This window comes from Trichomycterus rosablanca, chromosome 5, assembly GCF_030014385.1.
Source record: "Trichomycterus rosablanca isolate fTriRos1 chromosome 5, fTriRos1.hap1, whole genome shotgun sequence".
NCBI classification, from domain to species: Eukaryota; Metazoa; Chordata; class Actinopteri; order Siluriformes; family Trichomycteridae; genus Trichomycterus; species Trichomycterus rosablanca.
Genome location: NC_085992.1, coordinates 29,668,525 through 29,690,187, shown reverse-complemented (window position 1 = coordinate 29,690,187; position 21,663 = coordinate 29,668,525). Strand labels below are relative to the sequence as shown.

The 21,663-nt window shown below is 39.0% G+C and overlaps 1 protein-coding gene across 1 annotated transcript in view; it reads left to right on the top strand.

Moving 5' to 3' along the window:
* The window catches only part of LOC134315046 (CUB and sushi domain-containing protein 1-like), a 739,302-nt gene that overhangs the window by 685,170 nt on the left and 32,469 nt on the right, over positions 1–21,663 (top strand). The window contains exons 50-56 of the mRNA XM_062995960.1: positions 3,777–3,962; positions 7,569–7,763; positions 10,031–10,204; positions 12,375–12,548; positions 13,420–13,593; positions 17,688–17,876; positions 19,719–19,892. Coding sequence (XP_062852030.1) covers positions 3,777–3,962; positions 7,569–7,763; positions 10,031–10,204; positions 12,375–12,548; positions 13,420–13,593; positions 17,688–17,876; positions 19,719–19,892 — 1,266 coding nt within the window. The remainder of the gene's footprint in view (positions 1–3,776; positions 3,963–7,568; positions 7,764–10,030; positions 10,205–12,374; positions 12,549–13,419; positions 13,594–17,687; positions 17,877–19,718; positions 19,893–21,663) is intronic.

Here is a 21,663-nt window from a genome sequence, read left to right as displayed (position 1 = left end):
TAGTAGTAGTAATAATAATAATAATAATAATAATAATAATAATAATAATAATAATAATAATAATAATAATAATGAAGAAGAAGAAAAACTGTTAAAGTAGTAGTAGTAATAAAATAATAATCATAATAATAATAATAGTAATGAAGAAGAGAAACTGTGTTGGTAGTAGTAATAATAAAATAATAGAATAATAAAATTATAATAATTATTATTATATTATTATTATTATATTATTATATTATATATATTATTATTATTATAATGACTACAACAACAATACCTAACAACAATACAATAGCCTAGTGGTTAAGGTACTGGACTAGTAATCAGAATATCACTGGTTCAAGTCTCACCACTGCCAGGTTGCTGCTGTTGGGCCCTTGAGCAAGGCCCTTAACCTTCAGTTGCTTAGACTGTATATTGTAACTGTAATGTAAGTGACTTTGGACACAGGCATCTGCTAAATTCTTAAAATGTAAAATATAATAATAATAATAATAAGCATAATTATAATAATAATCTTCATCATCATGATAATCATAATAATAATTAACATAATATTCATCATTATAATAACAGCATATGGAATCATTTTCCCTTTCCGTGTTGCATGAGTAAATTGAAGCCTATTACACAACCATTTTCAAGAAGGTTATGAAATAAAAATGCTACAAATTTTGTCTTTAATGACTGGGCGTTCATAAGCTTAATGGGTTCTATGCACCAGTATATCAGAATTACAAAGATAATGACTAATTGAGTGAGATTTTTCATTTTTCTATCAAACAACTTCATTATTGTAAATTTCCTGACATCTCTAATGTGCGTTTCTTTCCTCCCACATTTTTATGAAACTGCATGATTCTGTATAAACTTCACAAACTGTGTGATGAGCGTCATCTACACCTTACCCATAACTACGCTGTTAATTAAACCAGCACCATCTTCATAAACAGCATATTCATATAAAACATTAAAGGAGACAAAAACAGTGGTTGATCAGCAGTATTCTGGTCGAATGACGGTTGTGAAATCCAAATTGTAGCCAATGTTATAGTGTAACCAACATATTAGTCAGGCCCTAATATGAAATATACTTACATAATGATATAGTTAATTCAAAGCAGTGTTAAAGTTAAAACACTAATTTATCTTAGGACATTGATTATCCAACCAAAATTTACCCTTGCTCAAGAACTAAACCTCAACAGGGAGTGTCATTACAGGTAATGACTGAGATAGAGATGACATCAGTCAAGGGACTGGAGATTATGGCATTAATATTCTTCACTTATCTCAGAGAAATTGTGTGTGTGCTGAGCCAGGCAGCCAGAATGTAAGCTAATTAAGGCCAATCATTTCCTTAAATGACAGGAACAATCCATTGCAGGGGTCAGCATAGATCGACAAGGGCTTAGACCATGGTTCTTTACTCTTTTTTCGCACTCCATAGTATAGGGTCTGCTTTAGTAGCATTTTTAATTGGTACATTTATTTTCCCTCAAGTACTGAGAACATCTGTTTGCCAGTGTGCATCTTTAATTTTAATTACAGCTCTGACCCCAATTTCCAATTAACTTCCATTAAACAAAACGGCAGGCAGAAATTGCTGTACCAGGCTATGTGTTTCCTACCGTGGATGGATGTCTGAATAAAAGATGGCTGAATGAAGAAGAGGTGGATGGAGAGGGAAACAGTTTAATTACATATTGATGAATGTACAGATGCATAGATGGATGGATGGGGGATAAAGATAAATTTGTCTGAATGTTTAAATGTTATCCAAGAACCAAAAAAGCCCCCAGGTTCTGTTTTTTCAGGGATTTCTTTATTGCATGGCAGCCCTTAAGCCAGCTGGGATATAAAGCACAGCAGCTTTTTACTTCATGATAGTGGGTTATATCAGACCCTGCAGACAAATTTCCTTTTGGCACAGTTTGACAGGGAGAGTTTACTTATACTAAAGGGTTGGGGCAGGGATCTGTGCGTACCACTGGGGTTCCTTCACACCAAACTAGTTATACAGGGTCTTTATGGACCTTACAGTTTGTGCACAGTGGCTCAGACATGCTGAAATAGGAAAGGTTGTGGCACATAGTGGTTTTGAAAAGGTACCAGTGTTTGCTTTTGTTTTGTGCCTTTTTTTTCCAATGCTTTATCCGAGACGGTCTCCTCACAGCTAGAAGGTCCTAGGTTCGATTCCCAGGTGAAGCAGTCCGGGTCCTCCCTGGAGTTTTCATGTTCTTCCCGTGTCTGTGTGGGTTTCCTTCAGGAACTCTGGTTTCCTCCCACAGTCCAAAGACATTGAGTGAGATGAATTGGAGACACAAAATTGTCCATGACTGTGTTTGACATTGGGGACTTGAACTGATGTATCTTGTGTGGCGAGTGGCTACATGTCCCATCATGAATGTAACCAGGGTGTGTAAAACATTAAATGCCTAATAAATTAATTAATAAATATAATGCTTTATCTCTTAATACCCTTGACAGGGCAATGCTGCTACTACACCCAAGCACCCCTGGCTGCATAAACTTGCTACTTACATAGAATTTAGGGTGGCAATGTGGCTCAGTGGGTAGCACTGTCGCCTCACCGCTAGAAGGTTCTGAGTTCTATTTCCAGTTGAAGCGGTCTGGGTCCTGGGTGGAGTTTTCATGTTCTCCCTGTGTCTGCGTGGGTTTCCTCTGGGAGCACCGGTTTCCCCCCACAATCCAAAGACATCAATGAGGTGAATTGGAGACACAAAATTGTCCATGACTGTTTTTGACATTGAGGACTTGAACTGATGAACCTTGTTTGGCGAGTGGCTACCTGTTCTGTCATGAATGTAACCAATGTGTGTAAAACATGACATTAAAAGCCTGATAATAAATAAATACAATGCTTAATACTGCTCAAGTCACGTGGAAACACTAGGCGCATGGCAGAAATACCCTTGGCAGGGCACCAATCCATCACAAGGCTTTACCCCCTCCCTCCCCCACAGTCACCACAGCACTGCTGAGACTTGCAAATGGATCTCAGCGGTGGTAGGCAAGCATTATATGCTGCTGCTCCACCCAAGCGCCCCTGGCTGCATGTTATTTACATAGAATTGAAATGTCCTTAGAATTGCAGTGTAATGCATTATAAACTATATGGCCAAATATATGTGGATGCATAACCAAGAGCTTGTTAAACATTCTATTCCAAAACTGTGGGCATAAGTATAGTGTTGGCCCCCACTTTACAGTGGTCACAGCCTGCTCTATTCTGGATGTTAATGGTATGATAACTTTCTAGAGTGTTTAGTAGTGTTGAGGTCAGGGCTTTATGCTTATCACTGAAGTTCCTTTACACCAATCTCATTAAACCATATTTTTATTAGCAGGAAAGGCCCTTCCCCAAAACTGCTTCCCCAAAGTTTAAAGTATAAAATATAATTACTGTCAATATTTTTTACAGTATTAAGCAGTGTGTCTAAAACAGCTGATAATATATTTTGCACATTGTTGCATGTATGGTTTTCTATCTTTTCTGTCATTTTGTTCAATAATGTATAGATACGTAGATGGCATTAGAGAAAGATGACCCATCTATTCAGGCAACCATCACAAAGCATAGCAACATGACATTATGTATTCTGTTTTTGTACTGAAAGCCACAACATAATACAACAGACAGTACAACATACTATATTTTAATAGACATCAATCTAACAACATACTATATTTTAATAGACATCAATCTAATGTGGCATTTTAGTAACACTGTGCTGTGTTTTGATTGGCAGCCATATCATGTGGCATTCCTGAAAGCCCAGGCAATGGCTCCTTCCATGGGCTCCAGTACACTGTGGGCAGCATGGTGCGGTACGAATGTGAGGAGGGATATCGGGCCGAGGATACCGCTCTAATGACTGCTACTTGTCTGGAGAACGGCACCTGGAGCAACGCGGCTCGTCCTATACGCTGCTTACGTGAGTACTTTTTGCCAACTCTATGCCAACAGCATGGTCAAATTGCCATAGCTTAATTGTGCATCCTCTCTCAACTCCATTCTCCCTGTCTGAGAATGATGTAGTGCTGGTAATTGTCTGAAATGACTGATAATGACTTGATTTGTTCCCTGGTTTGGCACTAAAACCAGGTTAATGCTATGACAGGGCATGTCCCTCGCCCACTCTTCCTTTGTTCTGACTGGAATTAGCTGTGGCCTCTGAAGCAGCTATATGCCCCAAAGCTGATAATGGCCAGACATTATGCAATCCCAGGTCAGTGTTCGAGAGATGGTCATTAAGATTGACAGTGGAAAACAAGATGCAGCACTGTGGATTCTTAGGCTTCTTTAGAAACAGAACAAAAAGCTATAGCTTTATTTGGTTTCTGAGTGGCACGGTGATACACTTGGGTTGAAACCTATAGTCGCTGTGTGTGGGGAGTAAAGGTAAAGGTTTCATTTTGTCTTCTAAAAGGTGAAGTTTAAGGCTAGTTTAAGTGTTTGTGTGGTTATTTATTTATTTTAGTTTTTTTTTTTTATAAATTTGAGCCATGTCTAAGGTTTTCCCCACCTTAAATCTAATGTTCTGTTTTAGTGCCAGACCAGTGGCTAAATATTATAAATCTTTAATGGTGAGTTCTTGCAACAAACTATATACACAGATTAGGCATAACATTATGACCACCTTCCTAATATTGTGTTGGTCCCCCTTCTGCTGCCCCATACGCAACAAACTGTGATGCACTGTGTATTCTGACACTTTTCTATTAGAATCAGCATGAACTTCTTCAGCGATTTGAGCTACAGTAGCTCGTCTGTTGGATCGGACCACACGGGCCAGCCTTCGCTCCCCACGTGCATCAATGAGCCTTGGCCACCCATGACCCTGTTGCCGGTTTAGCACTGTTCCTTCCTTGGACCACTTTTGATAGATACTGACCACTGCAGACTTGGAACACCCCACAAGAGCTGCAGTTTTCACCTTCACCTGTCAGTGGTCATAATGTTGTGCCTGGTCGGTGTATTTGTGTGTATATATATATATATATATATATACAGTGTATCACAAAAGTGAGTACACCCCTCACATTTCTGCAGATATTTAAGTATATCTTTTCATGGGACAACACTGACAAAATGACACTTTGACACAATGAAAAGTAGTCTGTGTGCAGCTTATATAACAGTGTAATTTTATTCTTCCCTCAAAATAACTCAATATACAGCCATTAATGTCTAAACCACCGGCAACAAAAGTGAGTACACCCCTTAGTGAAAGTGTCAATATTTTGTGTGGCCACCATTATTTCCCAGAACTGCCTTAACTCTCCTGGGCATGGAGTTTACCAGAGCTTCACAGGTTGCCACTGGAATGCTTTTCCACTCCTCCATGACGACATCACGGAGCTGGCGGATATTCAAGACTTTGCGCTCCTTCACCTTCCGCTTGAGGATGCCCCAAAGATGTTCTATTGGGTTTAGGTCTGGAGACATGCTTGGCCAGTCCATCACCTTTACCCTCAGCCTCTTCAATAAAGCAGTGGTCGTCTTAGAGGTGTGTTTGGGGTCATTATCATGCTGGAACACTGCCCTGCGACCAGTTTCCGGAGGGAAGGGATCATGCTCTGCTTCAGTATTTCACAGTACATATTGGAGTTCATGTGTCCCTCAATAAAATGTAACTCCCCAACACCTGCTGCACTCATGCAGCCCCAGACCATGGCATTCCCACCACCATGCTTGACTGTAGGCATGACACACTTATCTTTGTACTCCTCACCTGATTGCCGCCACACATGCTTGAGACCATCTGAACCAAACAAATTAATCTTGGTCTCATCAGACCATAGGACATGGTTCCAGTAATCCATGTCCTTTGTTGACATGTCTTCAGCAAACCGTTTGCGGGCTTTCTTGTGTAGAGACTTCAGAAGAGGCTTCCTTCTGGGGTGACAGCCATGCAGACCAATTTGATGTAGTGTGCGGCGTATGGTCTGAGCACTGACAGGCTGACCCCCCACCTTTTCAATCTCTGCAGCAATGCTGACAGCACTCCTGCACCTATCTTTCAAAGACAGCAGTTGGATGTGACGCTGAGCACGTGCACTCAGCTTCTTTGGACGACCAACGCAAGGTCTGTTCTGAGTGGACCCTGCTCTTTTAAAACGCTGGATGATCTTGGCAACTGTGCTGCAGCTCAGTTTCAGGGTGTTGGCAATCTTCTTGTAGCCTTGGCCATCTTCATGTAGCGCAACAATTCGTCTTTTAAGATCCTCAGAGAGTTCTTTGCCATGAGGTGCCATGTTGGAACTTTCAGTGACCAGTATGAGAGAGTGTGAGAGCTGTACTACTAAATTGAACACACCTGCTCCCTATGCACACCTGAGACCTAGTAACACTAACAAATCACATGACATTTTGGAGGGAAAATGACAAGCAGTGCTCAATTTGGACATTTAGGGATGTAGTCTCTTAGGGGTGTACTCACTTTTGTTGCCGATGGTTTAGACATTAATGGCTGTATATTGAGTTATTTTGAGGGAAAAATAAATTTACACTGTTATATAAGCTGCACACAGACTACTTTTCATTGTCAAAGTGTCATTTTGTCAGTGTTGTCCCATGAAAGGTATACTTAAATATCTGCAGAAATGTGAGGGGTGTACTCACTTTTGTTATACACTGTATATATTACAATAGACATTGTCTTAAAGCAACATTACAAAGTCAAGACCAAAAACCCCTGTTGAGCAAGCTGAGGGCGACAGTGGCAAGGAAAAACTCCCTTAAAATTACAGGAAGACACCTTAACAGGAACCAGACTCAGCAGAGACCCATCCTCATTGGGTGGCCTGGAGAATAATTAGAATAACTTAGACGTACACAAACCATACATACATAAAATGAATTTAAACTAATAGTTATAATTAGCGAAAATAATAAACAAGCAATTGGAGAATTTTCAGTCCAGTCTGTGATAAAGTCCAGAGACCCATCACATCTAGCAGGAGCAGCATTGTTGGCAGCTTTTACCTCAGGTAAACAGGTTTGTGTCAGAACCACCTCGGGGTAAAAAACAGAAAATGTAGTTAAAATGTGAAATCATTAAGAGTAAAATGTCAGTTTTGCAGAAGGCAGCATGAGACTCCGGCACCCCTAATTATTACAGAATAACTAAAAGGGAGAGCAAGCAGGTAACACAAGCATGAGGGCTTTTACAGAATGTCAGCGCCCACCTCCTCCACTGTCAACAAACCTGAGTGATCAGACAAGAGAGGCAGAATGACCCAACATCCCTGATCAACACAAGTTTCTATGACCTAGAACCCCCAAGGTCTGCGCCTTTGTCTATAATATGGGTGGGTAGTTCTGGTCCTAGGGGTCAGAAACCAGGTGCAGCCAGAAGCCAACGTATGTATTTTTAGAACTGTTAAAAAATACATACATTGATGCTAAACCAAGTTAATCAATAGAGTAAACCATCTAAAGTACCTATAAATACAGTGTGCAACATTTTAGCTCCACTTTTTTACAGTCATACTTTTTTTTTAATCAAGATTGTCTATTAAAGCTCTGTATCCCGCAGCGATCCAGTGTTCCAGCATCGAGAGCATGCTCTCAGAGAACATGGTGTGGCGTCTAATCTCAGGCTCACTGAATGAACTTGCTGCTCAGATAATGCTAAGCTGCACTCCTGGCTACTACTTGGGGGGCCGAAGGACTCTCAAGTGCTTAGCGAACGCAACCTGGGACGGACTGGAGGAGAAGCTGGCTTGCAAGAGTAAGTACTGCTGTAACATTCATGCAAGAGCACACACATTATTTTATTACAACTTAGATCGAACATTGATCGACATATACATTCTTAATAATGCTCTTGATGCTCATTCATTCGTTCATTCATTCATTGTTTTACCACTGCTTTATCTTGGTCAGAGTTGCGGTGGGTCCAACTTTATGGAACAGTGGTAGCCTCGTGGGTAGAGCTTTGGGCTAATAGCTGAAAGGTTGAGAGTTTGAATCCCACTCTGCCATGCAGCCACTGTTGGGCCCTTGAGCAAGGCCCCTAACTCTCTCTGCTTCAGGGGTGCCATACAATGGCTGACCCTGAGCTCTGACCCCAGCTTCCAAACAAGCTGGGATATGCGAAGAAAGAATTTAGTTGTACCGTACATCTGTACATTATGTATATATGACAAATAAAGGAATTCTATTTAAAGGGAAACATCCCAGACAGGTTGCCACAGGGCAGACACACGATAAACACACACTTTGGGCAATTTTTAGTAGCTTAACTTGTCCTGAATGTGTGCATTTGGTCTTTTCTGAGGCAACCCATGCTGGCACAAGGAGAACATAGAAACTCTACACAGAAAGTGCCGACCTCTGCTCTTGGTGTTTTTAGATTTAATAATCACACATGTACATTGTGTTTGTGTATTTATTTATTTATTTAATTAAATAGTTAGTTAGTTGGGTAGTTAGTTAAATTGTAGGAAATCTTCTCTCTGTATAATACCCATTTCATTTCTGAGCAGATCCAAAAGGATTTTTGCTATGCAAATGTTTCCTGAGCACATTTATACTTCCTTTATCAAGCACAGACTGAGTAAATAGTGCATTTATGATAAGGCCCTCAGCAAAATGAGCTTTTGCTCATTAGATTTCTGAGAGCAATTGAAAAAAAATAATAATAAAAAATAAATAATTGTATTATTAACTTCAATTAGGGGTAGAGATGTACACATGCTCCCTAAACAAATATATTATCCTAGAAATTAAAAAAATAGGTTACTACATAGATTTTACCTTTGTCTTAAAAAAATCATTTTTAAATGATTTTTTTCTGCATATTTTATCATTTTTACACATTATCACTGTCTGATGAAACACACATATCTCCAAAACCCCAACTTTTCAGGAAACGTAAAAATATTTTCTCTGACAGTAACGGTGCAAACAAACCACAGATAAAAAAATAAAAAATGTATCTTTATCAGGTCGTCAGTCCACCGGTTTCATATGTAAAATGGACTTACGTGTATTGTAGACAGTAGACAGGGACATACACTGATTTATTTTGGTGAATTCCAAAGAGCACGTCCAACTTCCTGCACAGCCTGTTGTGTGTTCTTTTAAATACTGCATGTTTTAGCACGAGCAGAGTCTAATATTACTATACTAGACTATACCTGGTCAAAATCAGCACATTTAATCTAGCAGCCAATGGAAATACTCGTTAAAGGAATTTTGTGATTTTCCATCTTTTCATTGGTCATTCTGATATTAGCTGCTATGGACAGACAGCTATTTATACCCACAGTCAACACATGTAAAAAAGTGTAAACCGCTAGATACGTGGAGATACGTGTTTTTCATCGGACAGCGACAATATATAAAATATTAAGTAAATCCTACATTTTTTTCCATTATGTTGCATTCTGTACATTATTACACTCGTATGTTTATTACCTATACCATGCATGGTATTGTATTTTTACTTACTAAATCAACAAAACATTTTATTAAGGATGTCTAAAAAATGTGCATATTGCTGCCAGATCAAAGGGAATTTACTTTTATTAAATCTGACCGTGTGTCTACGTGTGTTTGTGCTTGGATTAAATGTGCAGAATTGGTTTTGGTATGATGCAGTACAGAGTGTTTTTCAACTGCAGAGTTCAGATAAAGTTCAGACAAACAGAGGATTCAAACGTGATCTGACCATTAAACATATGCCTTTCTGAAAGAAAATGGTAAATGTGCACTGTTAATTGCTGTTTGAAAATAATAATAATAATAATAATAATAATAATAATAATAATAATGTTTTATTATAATAGTTTCTCTGTAATTATAATAATTTCAGAGCATTTTAAATTATGTCTGATTTCCTTTTTCAGAAAGTCATGATGCTTGTAATAGTCTTCACTGCAATCTCAGTGTAAACAGAAGTCATGCTAGGCAGGAATAGCATTTAAGGTCAGCTCTCATCATTAGACAACTTCCTGAGTGTGAAATGTTGTAGCTTGTCTCTGTCATTTGCAGTTATCTCCTGTGGGGAGTTGGCTTCACCTCCTAATGGTAAGAAGATGGGCACGCTGACCACCTTTGGTGCCACTGCCATCTTCATGTGCAACACAGGCTACACGCTAGTGGGCTCCCACGTCAGGGAGTGTCAAGCCAATGGCCTCTGGAGTGGAGTGGAGACGAAATGTCTGGGTAAGACATGCTCTATGTTTTAGGGTTCAGTACTCTAACACACCATTTAGTGTTTAATGGGAACATTTAGGAAGCAACAAATGTTCCCGCACACTGCTGGAGGGGTTTAGAAGCATGCTGCTCTCTCTCTGAATGTGCAACTCTTAAAACAGTGACACTGTGCTTATACTAACTCCAGCATCAGTATCCAATCTGGAACCACAATTTTGTGTTCATTAATTTTCTGCAAGTGTAGAATATTAGTCAGGTCAAAGGTGGGATACATCCTACCCCATTCAGGATTAAGGTGTGTCTGTAGCCTATTCTGGATATACAGGGTCAAAGGTGGGATACATCCTACCCCATTCAGGATTAAGGTGGGTCTGTAACCTATCCTGGATATACAGGGTTAAAGGTAGGATACATCCTACTCCATTCAGGATTAATGTGGGTCTGTAGCTTATTCTGAATATACAGGGTCAATAGTAGGATACATCTTACCCCATTCAGGATTAAGGTGGGTCTGTAGCCTATTCTGGATATACATGGTCAAAGGTAGGATACATACTACTCCATTCAGGATTAAGGTGGGTCTGTAGCCTATTCTGAATATACAGGGTCAAAGGTAGGATACATCCTACTCCATTCAGTTAAGATGGATCTCTAGCTTATTCTAGATATACAGGGTCAAAGGTAGGATACATCCTACCCCATTCAGTATTAAGGTGGGTCTGTAGCCTATTCTGGATATACAGGGTCAAAGGTAGGATACATCCTACCCCATTCAGGATTAAGGTGGGTCTGTAGCTTATTCTGAATATACAGGTCAAAGGTAGGATACATCCTACCCCATTCAGGATTAAGGTGGGTCTGTAGCTTATTCTGAATATACAGGTCAAAGGTAGGATACATCCTACCCCATTCAGGATTAAGGTGGGTCTGTAGCTTATTCTGAATATACAGGTCAAAGGTAGGATACATCCTACCCCATTCAGGATTAAGGTGGGTCTGTAGCTTATTCTGGATATACAGGTCAAAGGTAGGATACATCCTACCCCATTCAGGATTAAGGTGGGTCTGTAGCTTATTCTGAATATACAGGGTCAAAGTTAGGATACATCCTACCTCAAGGATGTAAGATATGCCTTTGCGTCTATATAAGATATGCCTTTGCGTCTGTATCTTTACATGATCCAAGTTACCCATGCTGCGGGCACAGTCTGGGTGGTCTTGTTTTTTTTGTCATGGATAACGTAATGTCTGCTTTTTTAAATAATGTTTAACTTATCTGACCACATCACATGTTTCTACTGTTTTTTGGTTCATCTGAGATCATGTTTAATTTACATGCACCCTCTGTTAGGCAGATACTTTTTTGCTTGTATTCTTTAATCTTTTTTCTGGAGGACCTTTTGGACGTCATGGTGTAACTTCCCAAGACAAGCGAGCTGCCTCCAGAGACACAGCATAAATCATGGGCTTGTTGGCTATTGGATTCAGTTTAAATTTAATTGATTTTTTTAAACTGTTAAAAATTCAGTTGTAGATACTTTATCATCTACACAAAGGTACACAGTATGGCAAAAGGCATGTGGATACCCCTTCTAAGAAATGAGTTAAGGTGTTTTAACCTTATACCCTTTTGATAACAGGTGTACAATGGTTGTAAACTAGACCTTCATGCCCAAAATTAGTTTCTGATTGCATTAATGCTTTTTAAGTAAATGGCCAGACACATTTTCACAGACACGCTCCAAATTTTGTGAAAATTCTTCCTGGTAAAACTAAAGGGTATTATGGCTAGAGGAGGGGCTGATCAGGTTGCAAATCCATATTTATGCCAACTATCTAATAGTCAGGTGTCTACAAACTTTTGACCATATGTCAAAATACAAAATATACTTTTGCCCAGGGTCTATTACCATGTAAACCTTGAAATGTGCTAGAATCATTGAGTTAGCATAAAATCAATCAGAAATAAATCTGTTAGACCAGCTTTACTGCCTGATTTGACCCAACCTTGCTGAAGGCATTTAATTAAATGTCATTACTGACAAAACTTTTGATGTATGTTTTTCCTGGCTAGTACTTAATGTGGCCTCCAGACTTTATTTCAGCACAGGTCTAGTCTTGGGCACTTTTTATTTTTTATATGTTTTATTTGTATGTTATTTTTCCGGATTTATTGCAGCTGGGCACTGTGACTCACCTGATCCCATCACCAATGGCCATATCAGTGGTGACGGCTCCAGCTACAGAGATACAGTGGTGTACCAGTGCAATCTGGGATTTCGTCTCATTGGGACCTCGGTGCGCATTTGTCAGCAGGACCACAGGTGGTCAGGATCTGCACCAGTCTGTGTTCGTAAGTGTCAGCATCCTTCTGTGCTGTCTTCTGTAGATGTCTTTGAGAAAGATATACTGAATTTTAATACAATGCTTTTGTTTTTTTGTATTTTTTGTAAATATACTTAAATATATATAATTTAATATACTGAATAATTTAAGTTACTCGTTAGTGTGAGCTTACCTTTCAGTTATTTATTTTATAATTTTTTTTAATATATATTTTAGTTTTAGTGTAGTCACTGGGTCTATGATGGTGCAGTGGTAAAATTTTGCAAGCTCGCTACTACTGAGATCTAGCAGTGTTAGCAGCTGGTCGGGTCTCTATTTAGATATGATTGGCTATGTCTGAGGGTGGTGGAGATGACTGAATGTCCCATCCTAGCCACTGGGAGTTGTGCTTGTCAGTGTGCTCTCAGTGTGCATCCCAAGACTGGTTAAAATGAGAGTGTTTAGAAGGACCACAATATCAAAATGTGTAAAAACTGGCTAAATCGGGTATGCAGTTGTTGGTAGTTGTTGATGTTGCTGTGATAATAACAATATATATATATAATATATATATATAATAATAATAATAATAATAATAATAATAATACATTTTATTTATATAGCGCTTTTCAAGATACTCAAAGACGCTTAAATATATATATATGTATTGTTAATACAACATACATAAATAAATATATAATTAAATAAATAAATACATGTGGGTGTTTCATAACTGCAGAATTAAACCTGCAGTTATAAGTGCAACAGAGGTTTGGACCTTATTTTGTATGTAAAAAATGTCAGAGAATTTCTCAATTTAGAAACAGCCTCATCTAAATAACACGGCAAAGCCATTCTGGTGCATTCTGACCTTTCCATAATCCTTCTTCCATTAACAGCCATTACATGTGGACATCCTGGTAACCCTGCTAATGGTCGGACAAATGGGAGTGAGTTCAACCTCAATGACTTGGTAAACTTCACATGTAACACAGGCTACGTGCTGCATGGAACATCACGAGCCCAGTGCAGAATGAATGGCCTGTGGAGCAACCCACTCCCAGTCTGCAAAGGTAAGAGAGTTAAATGCTTAACCTTATAGCAAAGTATCAAATCTACTGTCAGAATATAGGATTATAAATTTATGTAATTACTATGTAATAGAGTGTTTATACCATATACTAAACTAGAATAAACTGATACAGGCAGTGATTAAGACAAAAATGAAATATAGTATGCTTGAAATTTAAAAGACTTTCCATAATCATTATACTTCATCCAGTAATGCTGGGTTCAGGGTAGAATCTGGATAGAATACCAGTCTTTTACAGGGAAGTACACATGTACACATTCACATTTATGAATGTATACACATTATTTTATGTATTTATGCTCATTATTACATACACACATGTACAGTTCAATAAAATTCTTTTTCCACGTATACTAGCTCATTTGGAAAAGGGGGTCAGAGTGCAGGGTCAGCCACTGTACAGCGCATCTGGAACTGAGAGGGTAGAGGGCCTTGTTCAAGGGCCCAACAGTGGCTCAACGCAGAGCTGGTATTCAAACCCACAACCTGTTGATTGATAACCCAAAGCCCTACCCACTAGGCTAACACTGTCCCTGTTTTGTGGTATTATTTCAGTTTTGCACACAATTGTCAGTCTTTTTCCTTCTGCCAGTGTATCCATAAATGGTTACTAGAAAACATTATCTTCAAATGTATTTTTTATGAATAATAACATACACCGATCAGGCTTAACATTATGACCACTGACAGGTGAAGTGAATAACACTGATTATCTCTTCATCACGACACCTGTTAGTGGGTGGGATATATTAGGCAGCAAGTGAACATTTTATCCTCAAAGTTGATGTGTTAGAAGCAGGAAAAATGGGCAAGCATAAGGATTTGAGCGAGTTTGACAAGGGTCAAATTGGGATGGCTAGACTACTGGGTCAGAGCATCTCCAAAACTGCAGCTCTTGTGATGTGTTCCCGGTCTGCAGTGGTCAGTATCTATCAAAAGTGGTCCAAGGAAGGAACAGTGGTAAACCGGCGACAGGGTCATGGGTGGCCAAGGCTCATTGATGCACGTGGGGAGCAAAGGCTGGTCCGTGTGGTCCCATCCAACAGACAAGCTCAAATTGCTGAAGAAGGTAATGCCGGTTCTGATAGAAAGACTCCATGCCTCAACAGTTCAGGGCTGTTTTGGCAGCAAAAGGGGGACCAACATAATATTAGGTCATAATGTTATGCCTGATCGGTATATTATTATTATAATAATAATAATAATAATAACAACAGTGTTGCAGATAACTTTGTGACTGTCCACAAAATGTTACTATAATAAGTTACGAGGGTTTTTCAAAAAGTTTCCGCACTTTTTAAAACTTTATTTAATAAGAATTCTAAAAAAAAAAGACATAATTTCTCTACATAATCACCTTCCAATGCATTTTTCCCAGTGTTGTACCAACTTTTTAATGCCATCAGCAAAAAATGTTTTTGGTTGAAACTTGTGTGTAGCCACCAATGCACCGCTGCTTTCACATCATCATCACATGAAACTCTTCTTCCCCTTAAAGCTTCTTTGAGCATCCAATAAGGTTGGAATCAGATGGCACTAAATCCGGACTATAAGCTCTCTCTCAATCTATCAGACACGACCGATTACTACTCCTCCCGCCCTCACCATTTCCAATAAAAATATAAAAGTGTGGAAACTTTTTGAAGATCCCTTGTACTATAATATTGCTCCAACCTAACCTTGTTAGCACATTCATTAAAACTATTTATTGCTTCATTTTGTTTTAGCTATGCAGTATTAATAAACTGTATTAATAAATATTCAGATCATTATCTTAGAATGTGATTTCACTTTATGTACGACGCCTAAGTAAAAACCTAAAAAAACACATTTGATCCATTCGATCCCAGTTCTGTTTTGTTTACATGCCGAATAATTAGAAAACTAAAAACACCAGAATTGTTAGTACAACGTTGAAAGCTGTAGCACATGCAGAAGAGCAAAAAAAAGATCTGCCTTATGGTCATGAAATCATCTTCTGTCTCATATCACAGAGGTCTTAATTGATCACTAAGAAGCTGGCAGCTGTCTCTGAGGCAGAACAATCTGTTTTGTTGTGCTTGGTCACAGCTTTAATTTCAGCCTGCTATTTTTTTCTCCTGGTGGTAAGACAATGACTGAAAACATTCTTTAGCTAAACTGGCACAACAGGAACAACAACTTCCTAGCTTGATCAGTTCATTTCCAGTGGAGTGTCATGCTTGATTATAAGACTCAGTTCTTGAAGTTTCTTTTAAAGAAAAAACTGTAAAGGAATTTTACTGTGTATCTCTGAGCTCTGGTATGTTTTGCTGTTTTTAGCATAATTACTGAACGGGCGGCTGTGCAGATTTTAATTTTAACTAGTTTTGACAGCTTGGCCAGATGCACAGTTTAGTTTTAGCCACTTATTACAATTAGTGTTGTGATGTATTTATTTAAGTTTAACTATTTATTTTGTTCTATATGTGTAGACTGTTAGGCTGGGAGAAATTTGCTAAAAAACTTGCCTTTATTTTATTGCAGACAGAATTAACACAATACACCGATCAGCCACACCATTAAAACCACCTCCTTGTTTCTTCACACATTGTTTATTTTATCGGCTTCACTTACCATGTAGAAGCACTTTGTAGTTCTACAATTCCTGACTGTAGTCCAACTGTTTCTCTGCATGCTTTGTTAGCCCCCTTTCATGCTGTTCTTCAATGGTCAGGACCCCCACAGGAACACCACAGAGCAGGTATTATTTGGGTGGTGGGTCATTCTCAGCACTGCAGTGACACTGACATGGTGGTGGTGTGTTAGTGTGTGTTGTGCTGGTATGAGTGGATAAGACACAGCAGCACTGATGGAGTTTTTAAACACCTCACTGTCACTGCTGGACTAAGAATAGTCCACCAAACAAAAATATCCAGCCAACAGCGCCCCGTGGGCAGCGTCCTGTGACCACTGATGAAGGTCTAGCAGATTACCAACTCAAACAGCAGCAATAGATGAGCGATAGTCTCTGACATTACATCTAGCAGCGCTGCTGTGTCTGATCCACTCATACCAGCACAACACACACTTACATACCACCACCATGTCATTGTCACTGCACTAAATGACCCACCACCTAAATAATACCTGCTCTGTGGTGGTCCTGACCATTGAAGAACAGCATGGAAGGGGGCTAACAAAGCATGCAGAGAACCAGATGTACAGATATACATGCTTTTTTAGCCTGCTTTCACCCTGTTCTAAATTGGTCAGGACCCCCACAGGACCACCACAGAGCAGGTATTATTTAGGTGGTGGATCATTCTCAGCACTGCAGTGACACAGACATGGTGGTGTGTTAGTGTGTGTTGTCCTGGTATGAGTGGATCAGACACAACAGCACTGCTGGAGTTTTTAAATATCGTGTCCACTTACTGTCCACTCTATTAGACACTCCTACCTGGTTGGTCCACCTTGTAGATGTAAAGTCAGAGATGATCGCTCATCTATTGATGCTGTTTGAGTTGGTCATCTTCTAGACCTTCATCAGTGGTCACAGAACGCTGCCCACGGGGCGCTGTTGGCTGGATATTTTTGGTTGGTGGACTGTTCTCAGTCCAGCAGTGACAGTGAGGTGTTTAAAAACTCCACTCATACCAGTACAACACACACTAACACACCATCACCATGTCATTGTCACTGCAGTGCTGAGAATGATCCACCACCTAAATAACACCTGCTCTGTAGTGGTCCTGTGGGGGTCCTGACCATTTAAGAACAAGGTGAAAGCAGGCTAAAAAAAAGTATGGATGGACTACAGTCAGTAATTGTAGAACTACATAGTGTTTCTGTATAGTAAGTGGAGCTGATAAAATGGACAGTAAGTGTAGAAACAAGGAGGTGGTTTTAATGTTATGGCTGATCGGTGTATATGTTTGTTTTGGGGTTTTCAATACCTTAAAATCACTTTACACTAGTAGAAATACACCCACCTAAATGTACATGTTTTCTGAGACGTTTTTACTTCTGATTTATTATTTGTTTGATAAGATCAAGCCTCAGTCAGTATACAATATTGGCTTTATTGCTTGGTTTTGTTTTTCCTTCTCATAGTGGTAAACTGCACTGATCCAGGCTTTGTGGAGAATGCTGTCCGCCACTCTTCACATCGCTATCCTGAAAGCTTCAGCTACCAACACAGCGTGATGTATCACTGCAAGAGGGGTTTCTATCTGCTTGGCTCATCTGTGCTCACCTGCCAGTCAAACGGCCAGTGGGACAGATCACTTTCTAAGTGCCTTAGTGAGTAACACTACTAACTCTCTACTAACTATTATCTGATTCAGCCACTAAAACACTCTCTGGAATAAAAAACATATGTGAGGTTATTTCACTGAATAAAGGATAAATTAAAAAAATGGTCAGTTTAAAATAGTGCCTTGTATTGACACTGTTAGTCATGACAATGGACTTATGACTATTGATAATGTGAACAGTAATTTGGATTACATTTGACAAACTGATATTTATTCATTTATTTATTTAAACTAGCTAGTAAAAACACCATATTTACTGTATAGCCTTTCTACTTATACTAATCATCTATGAGGAATCTTCAAAAAGTTTCCGCACTTTTATATTTTGGTTGGAAACGGTGAAGGCGGGAGGAGTAGTAATTGGTCGTGTCTGAGAGACTGAGAGAGAGCTTATAGTCCAGATTTAGCGCCATATGATTTCCACCTTTTTGGACCACTCACTGAAGCTTTAAGAAGATTTTCATGTGATGATGATGTGAAAGCAGCGGTGCATCAGTGACTCCGTGCTCAGCCAAAAACTGAGTTACTATGTAGAAAAGTGATGTCATTTGCTTTTGAAATTCTTAATAGATAGAGTTTAAAAATGTGGAAACTTTTTGAAGAACGCTTGTATACTCCTGATCTTCTTACACTAAAAATGACAAAGGATAGAACTTTGTAGACTATTCTGTTAAAAACACATGTAATCAAATAAATAAACACATTCCCAGGTGTTAGGATAATGCTATAAACATTACACCGACTGTTCAGATGTTAAACTAATAGTCAGTACATTCAGTACTGGACGTTAATATGGTGCAGTGTTCTAATGCACTAGTCCACCACCTAGATGGCTTACTAGTTTGAATTCCAGACAGTGCTGTCAAACAGGCACAATTTCATTTCATTGCTGCAGTATTAGTTGTAACCTCTGCTGTCCTGTAGAGGCACCTGCACTAGTGATGGATGATTTGCGGAGTGCATTGCATAGTACAATATGGCTCTCTGTGAGACTTCACCACTGGCAGATGAAAAGATGAAGCTGGTGACTGTGTGGGTCAAAGGGGACACATAATAGTCTCAGCTTTTTTGGCCAGATTGGGGGTGGTACAAGCTGCAAGAGAACAAATGGAGTCAGTCGTAAACTAAATATGTCTCTGGATTGAAACTGTTGACAGTGCTCACTGGAATAATGTTAAAACTAGTCTTTAGTCCAAAGATCAGCCAGGCCTTTAATAATATCAGTTGTCATCTTCTACCTCAGCCACATTTCCGTCCTGGTGCTTTCTCACAATTAAACTGGCTTTTAGCATTTGTTGTAATTTACATCAAAGTAAAAAAATCGGGGATAAGACACTTTTTAAATGCAAATGTGTACAAGGAAAAAAGACCTTATCACCAGCATCACAGTGGTTAATTAGATCAGCTCTTGATATAGAGTTTTGGTTCATGAACCTAAAGAAAGCAGAACCCGGTTCATTCGTAACCAGTACATTTGACTCAGGAGTGCAGCACACTGGCTTTAAGGTAATTTTTGAAACAATTATGACTAATAGCTTTTGACATTTAGACAAGATGACAGAGAGTTCATGTGAAGCATCATTTCTTAACCAGTGGACTGAAAATGTAAAGTTATTTATTTATTTGAATAAAATGATCTTCTGTATTGTTGGTTTCTAATCCAACAGCACATAAATAACACAATTATTGTAACTTATTTATATGAAAATTATAGTATGTATTAGATTTACATACATTTTCAAATTTCTGATTTGTGCTTTTTTAAACGATGTAGGTACTGTGAGTACTTCACTCCTTCCCTCTTACTTATTTGCTTTTTCGCCTCTAGCTATATCCTGCGGTGATCCAGGCACTCCACCCTTTGCCATCCTCTCAGGGAGGAGGTTTACCACTGATGCAGTAGTGCATTACTCCTGCAGCCAGGGTCGAAGGCTGATAGGCAATGCTACGCTCTATTGCCAAGAGGACGGGCACTGGAGTGGCTCGGCACCCTACTGCTCAGGTACAGAAAACTGCATCAGTCCATTTCCTTCATGCTGTTACTCACCTTCTGATTTCTACAAGCTTAAACAGTATTTCGTTAAAACATTATACCACTATGCCTCTTGAAAGGTGTTGAGTAATAAATGAGTATTAAATGCGCCTAGACTGTGAGCAGCATTTGCAGCAAACTTTGCTTTGATGATCCAGAGTGATTGGAACTGCTAAGAATAAATGACTAAAACTGAACATGAATGGGGCGTAATATAGAAGTGACAAAATTACAATCATAAGCTGCACAGGTGAGCTCTATTAAGTTGAACAGTAATTAGAAACATGCATCAGATATGAAAGAGCTTTGACAATTAGCAGATTTTAAACAGCATGGGGTATTAGTTTCTGTATTGCAGGTGCTTACACAAATCAGGCACCATATGTAAAACAAGGACAAACGGCATCAGCAAAGAGAACATTTTTACATCATGATTGTTAAATGTTGGAAGTTATGGCAGATGTGGATTTAATTAAAAAAAAAAGCCTTTTACAATAAAAAGCTATGTGCAAAGAGATAATTTGGTTTAAGGGGCCTGCGTTTAAACATTTTGTAAAATGCAATAAAAATAAGAATCTGTCATTTAATAAATTTCTTTATTCAACTAACAGTTTAAATAAATGAATTTTCATCTTTTTTACTGATCAACTTGATTGCATTTTGTAAATATTAACAAATGTCAAATGAGATACCTGCAACACAATTAGGGAAATTGGGGCAAGGCAAAACAAGAGTAGAAAGTTTATAGAATATTCAAATGACACTGTTTTGAAACACACGGTGGCTAAGAGGGTAATACTGTCGCCTCACAGCAAGAAGGTCCTGGGTTCGATCCCTAGGTAAGGTGGCCCGGGTCCTTTCTGTGCTGAGTTTGCATGTTCTCCCAGTGTCTGCATGGGTTTCCTCCGGAAGCTCCAGTTTCCACCCACAGTCCAAAAACATGCAGTCAGGTTAACTGGAGACAGTGAATTGCCGTATAGGTGAATGGGTGTGTGTATGTGTGTCTGCCCTGCGATGGACTGGCACCCCGTCCAAGGGGCTACTGTGTGCCTTGCGCCCATTGAAAAGCTGGGATAGGCTCCAGCACCCCCCTGCGACCTCGATTGGATAAGCGGTTAAGAAATAGAGTAAGTGAGTGTTTTGAAACATTTCATAATACAGAGGTAAACTGGTAGTAGGTAATGCTATTATGATTGCTTGCAAAGACTGGGACTGGCTGGATCTTCCTTTTATACCCAAAAGTGGGTCATGGCTAACCTTTTTTGCATTGTGTTGTTGTGGGTGGCACGATGGCTTGGTTTGTAAAACATGATATTAAGATCTTTATAAACAAACAAACATCTGGACAGATTTATATTCTTCAACCCACAATGTCTGCTTCATGTTGTTAAATGCAATAAGAAAGCCATAACAGTGTGGACAGCCATCTGGTGAAAATCATTAGGTCTAGTTATCTGGTGGACAGGTGTGTAACAGGTCTGGTGCATACTATAGTGCACACACACTTTTCTGATGATGTTTGTATATTCCAAAACAAAATGATGCCACCATACCCTGTTCTTAAATAATTTAGGTTTTTTTTGAAGAACAACAGGATAATGTTGAATGCCCTTGATATAGATCTTTACCTGTTAAAAGATTTTCTTTTTTAAGCATTTCACCACTAACCTAAAAACAAGACTTTAGGGACCACATTTCAGAGAAAATAAAAGCTGTTCTTGATCCCACCCTTTCATATTTT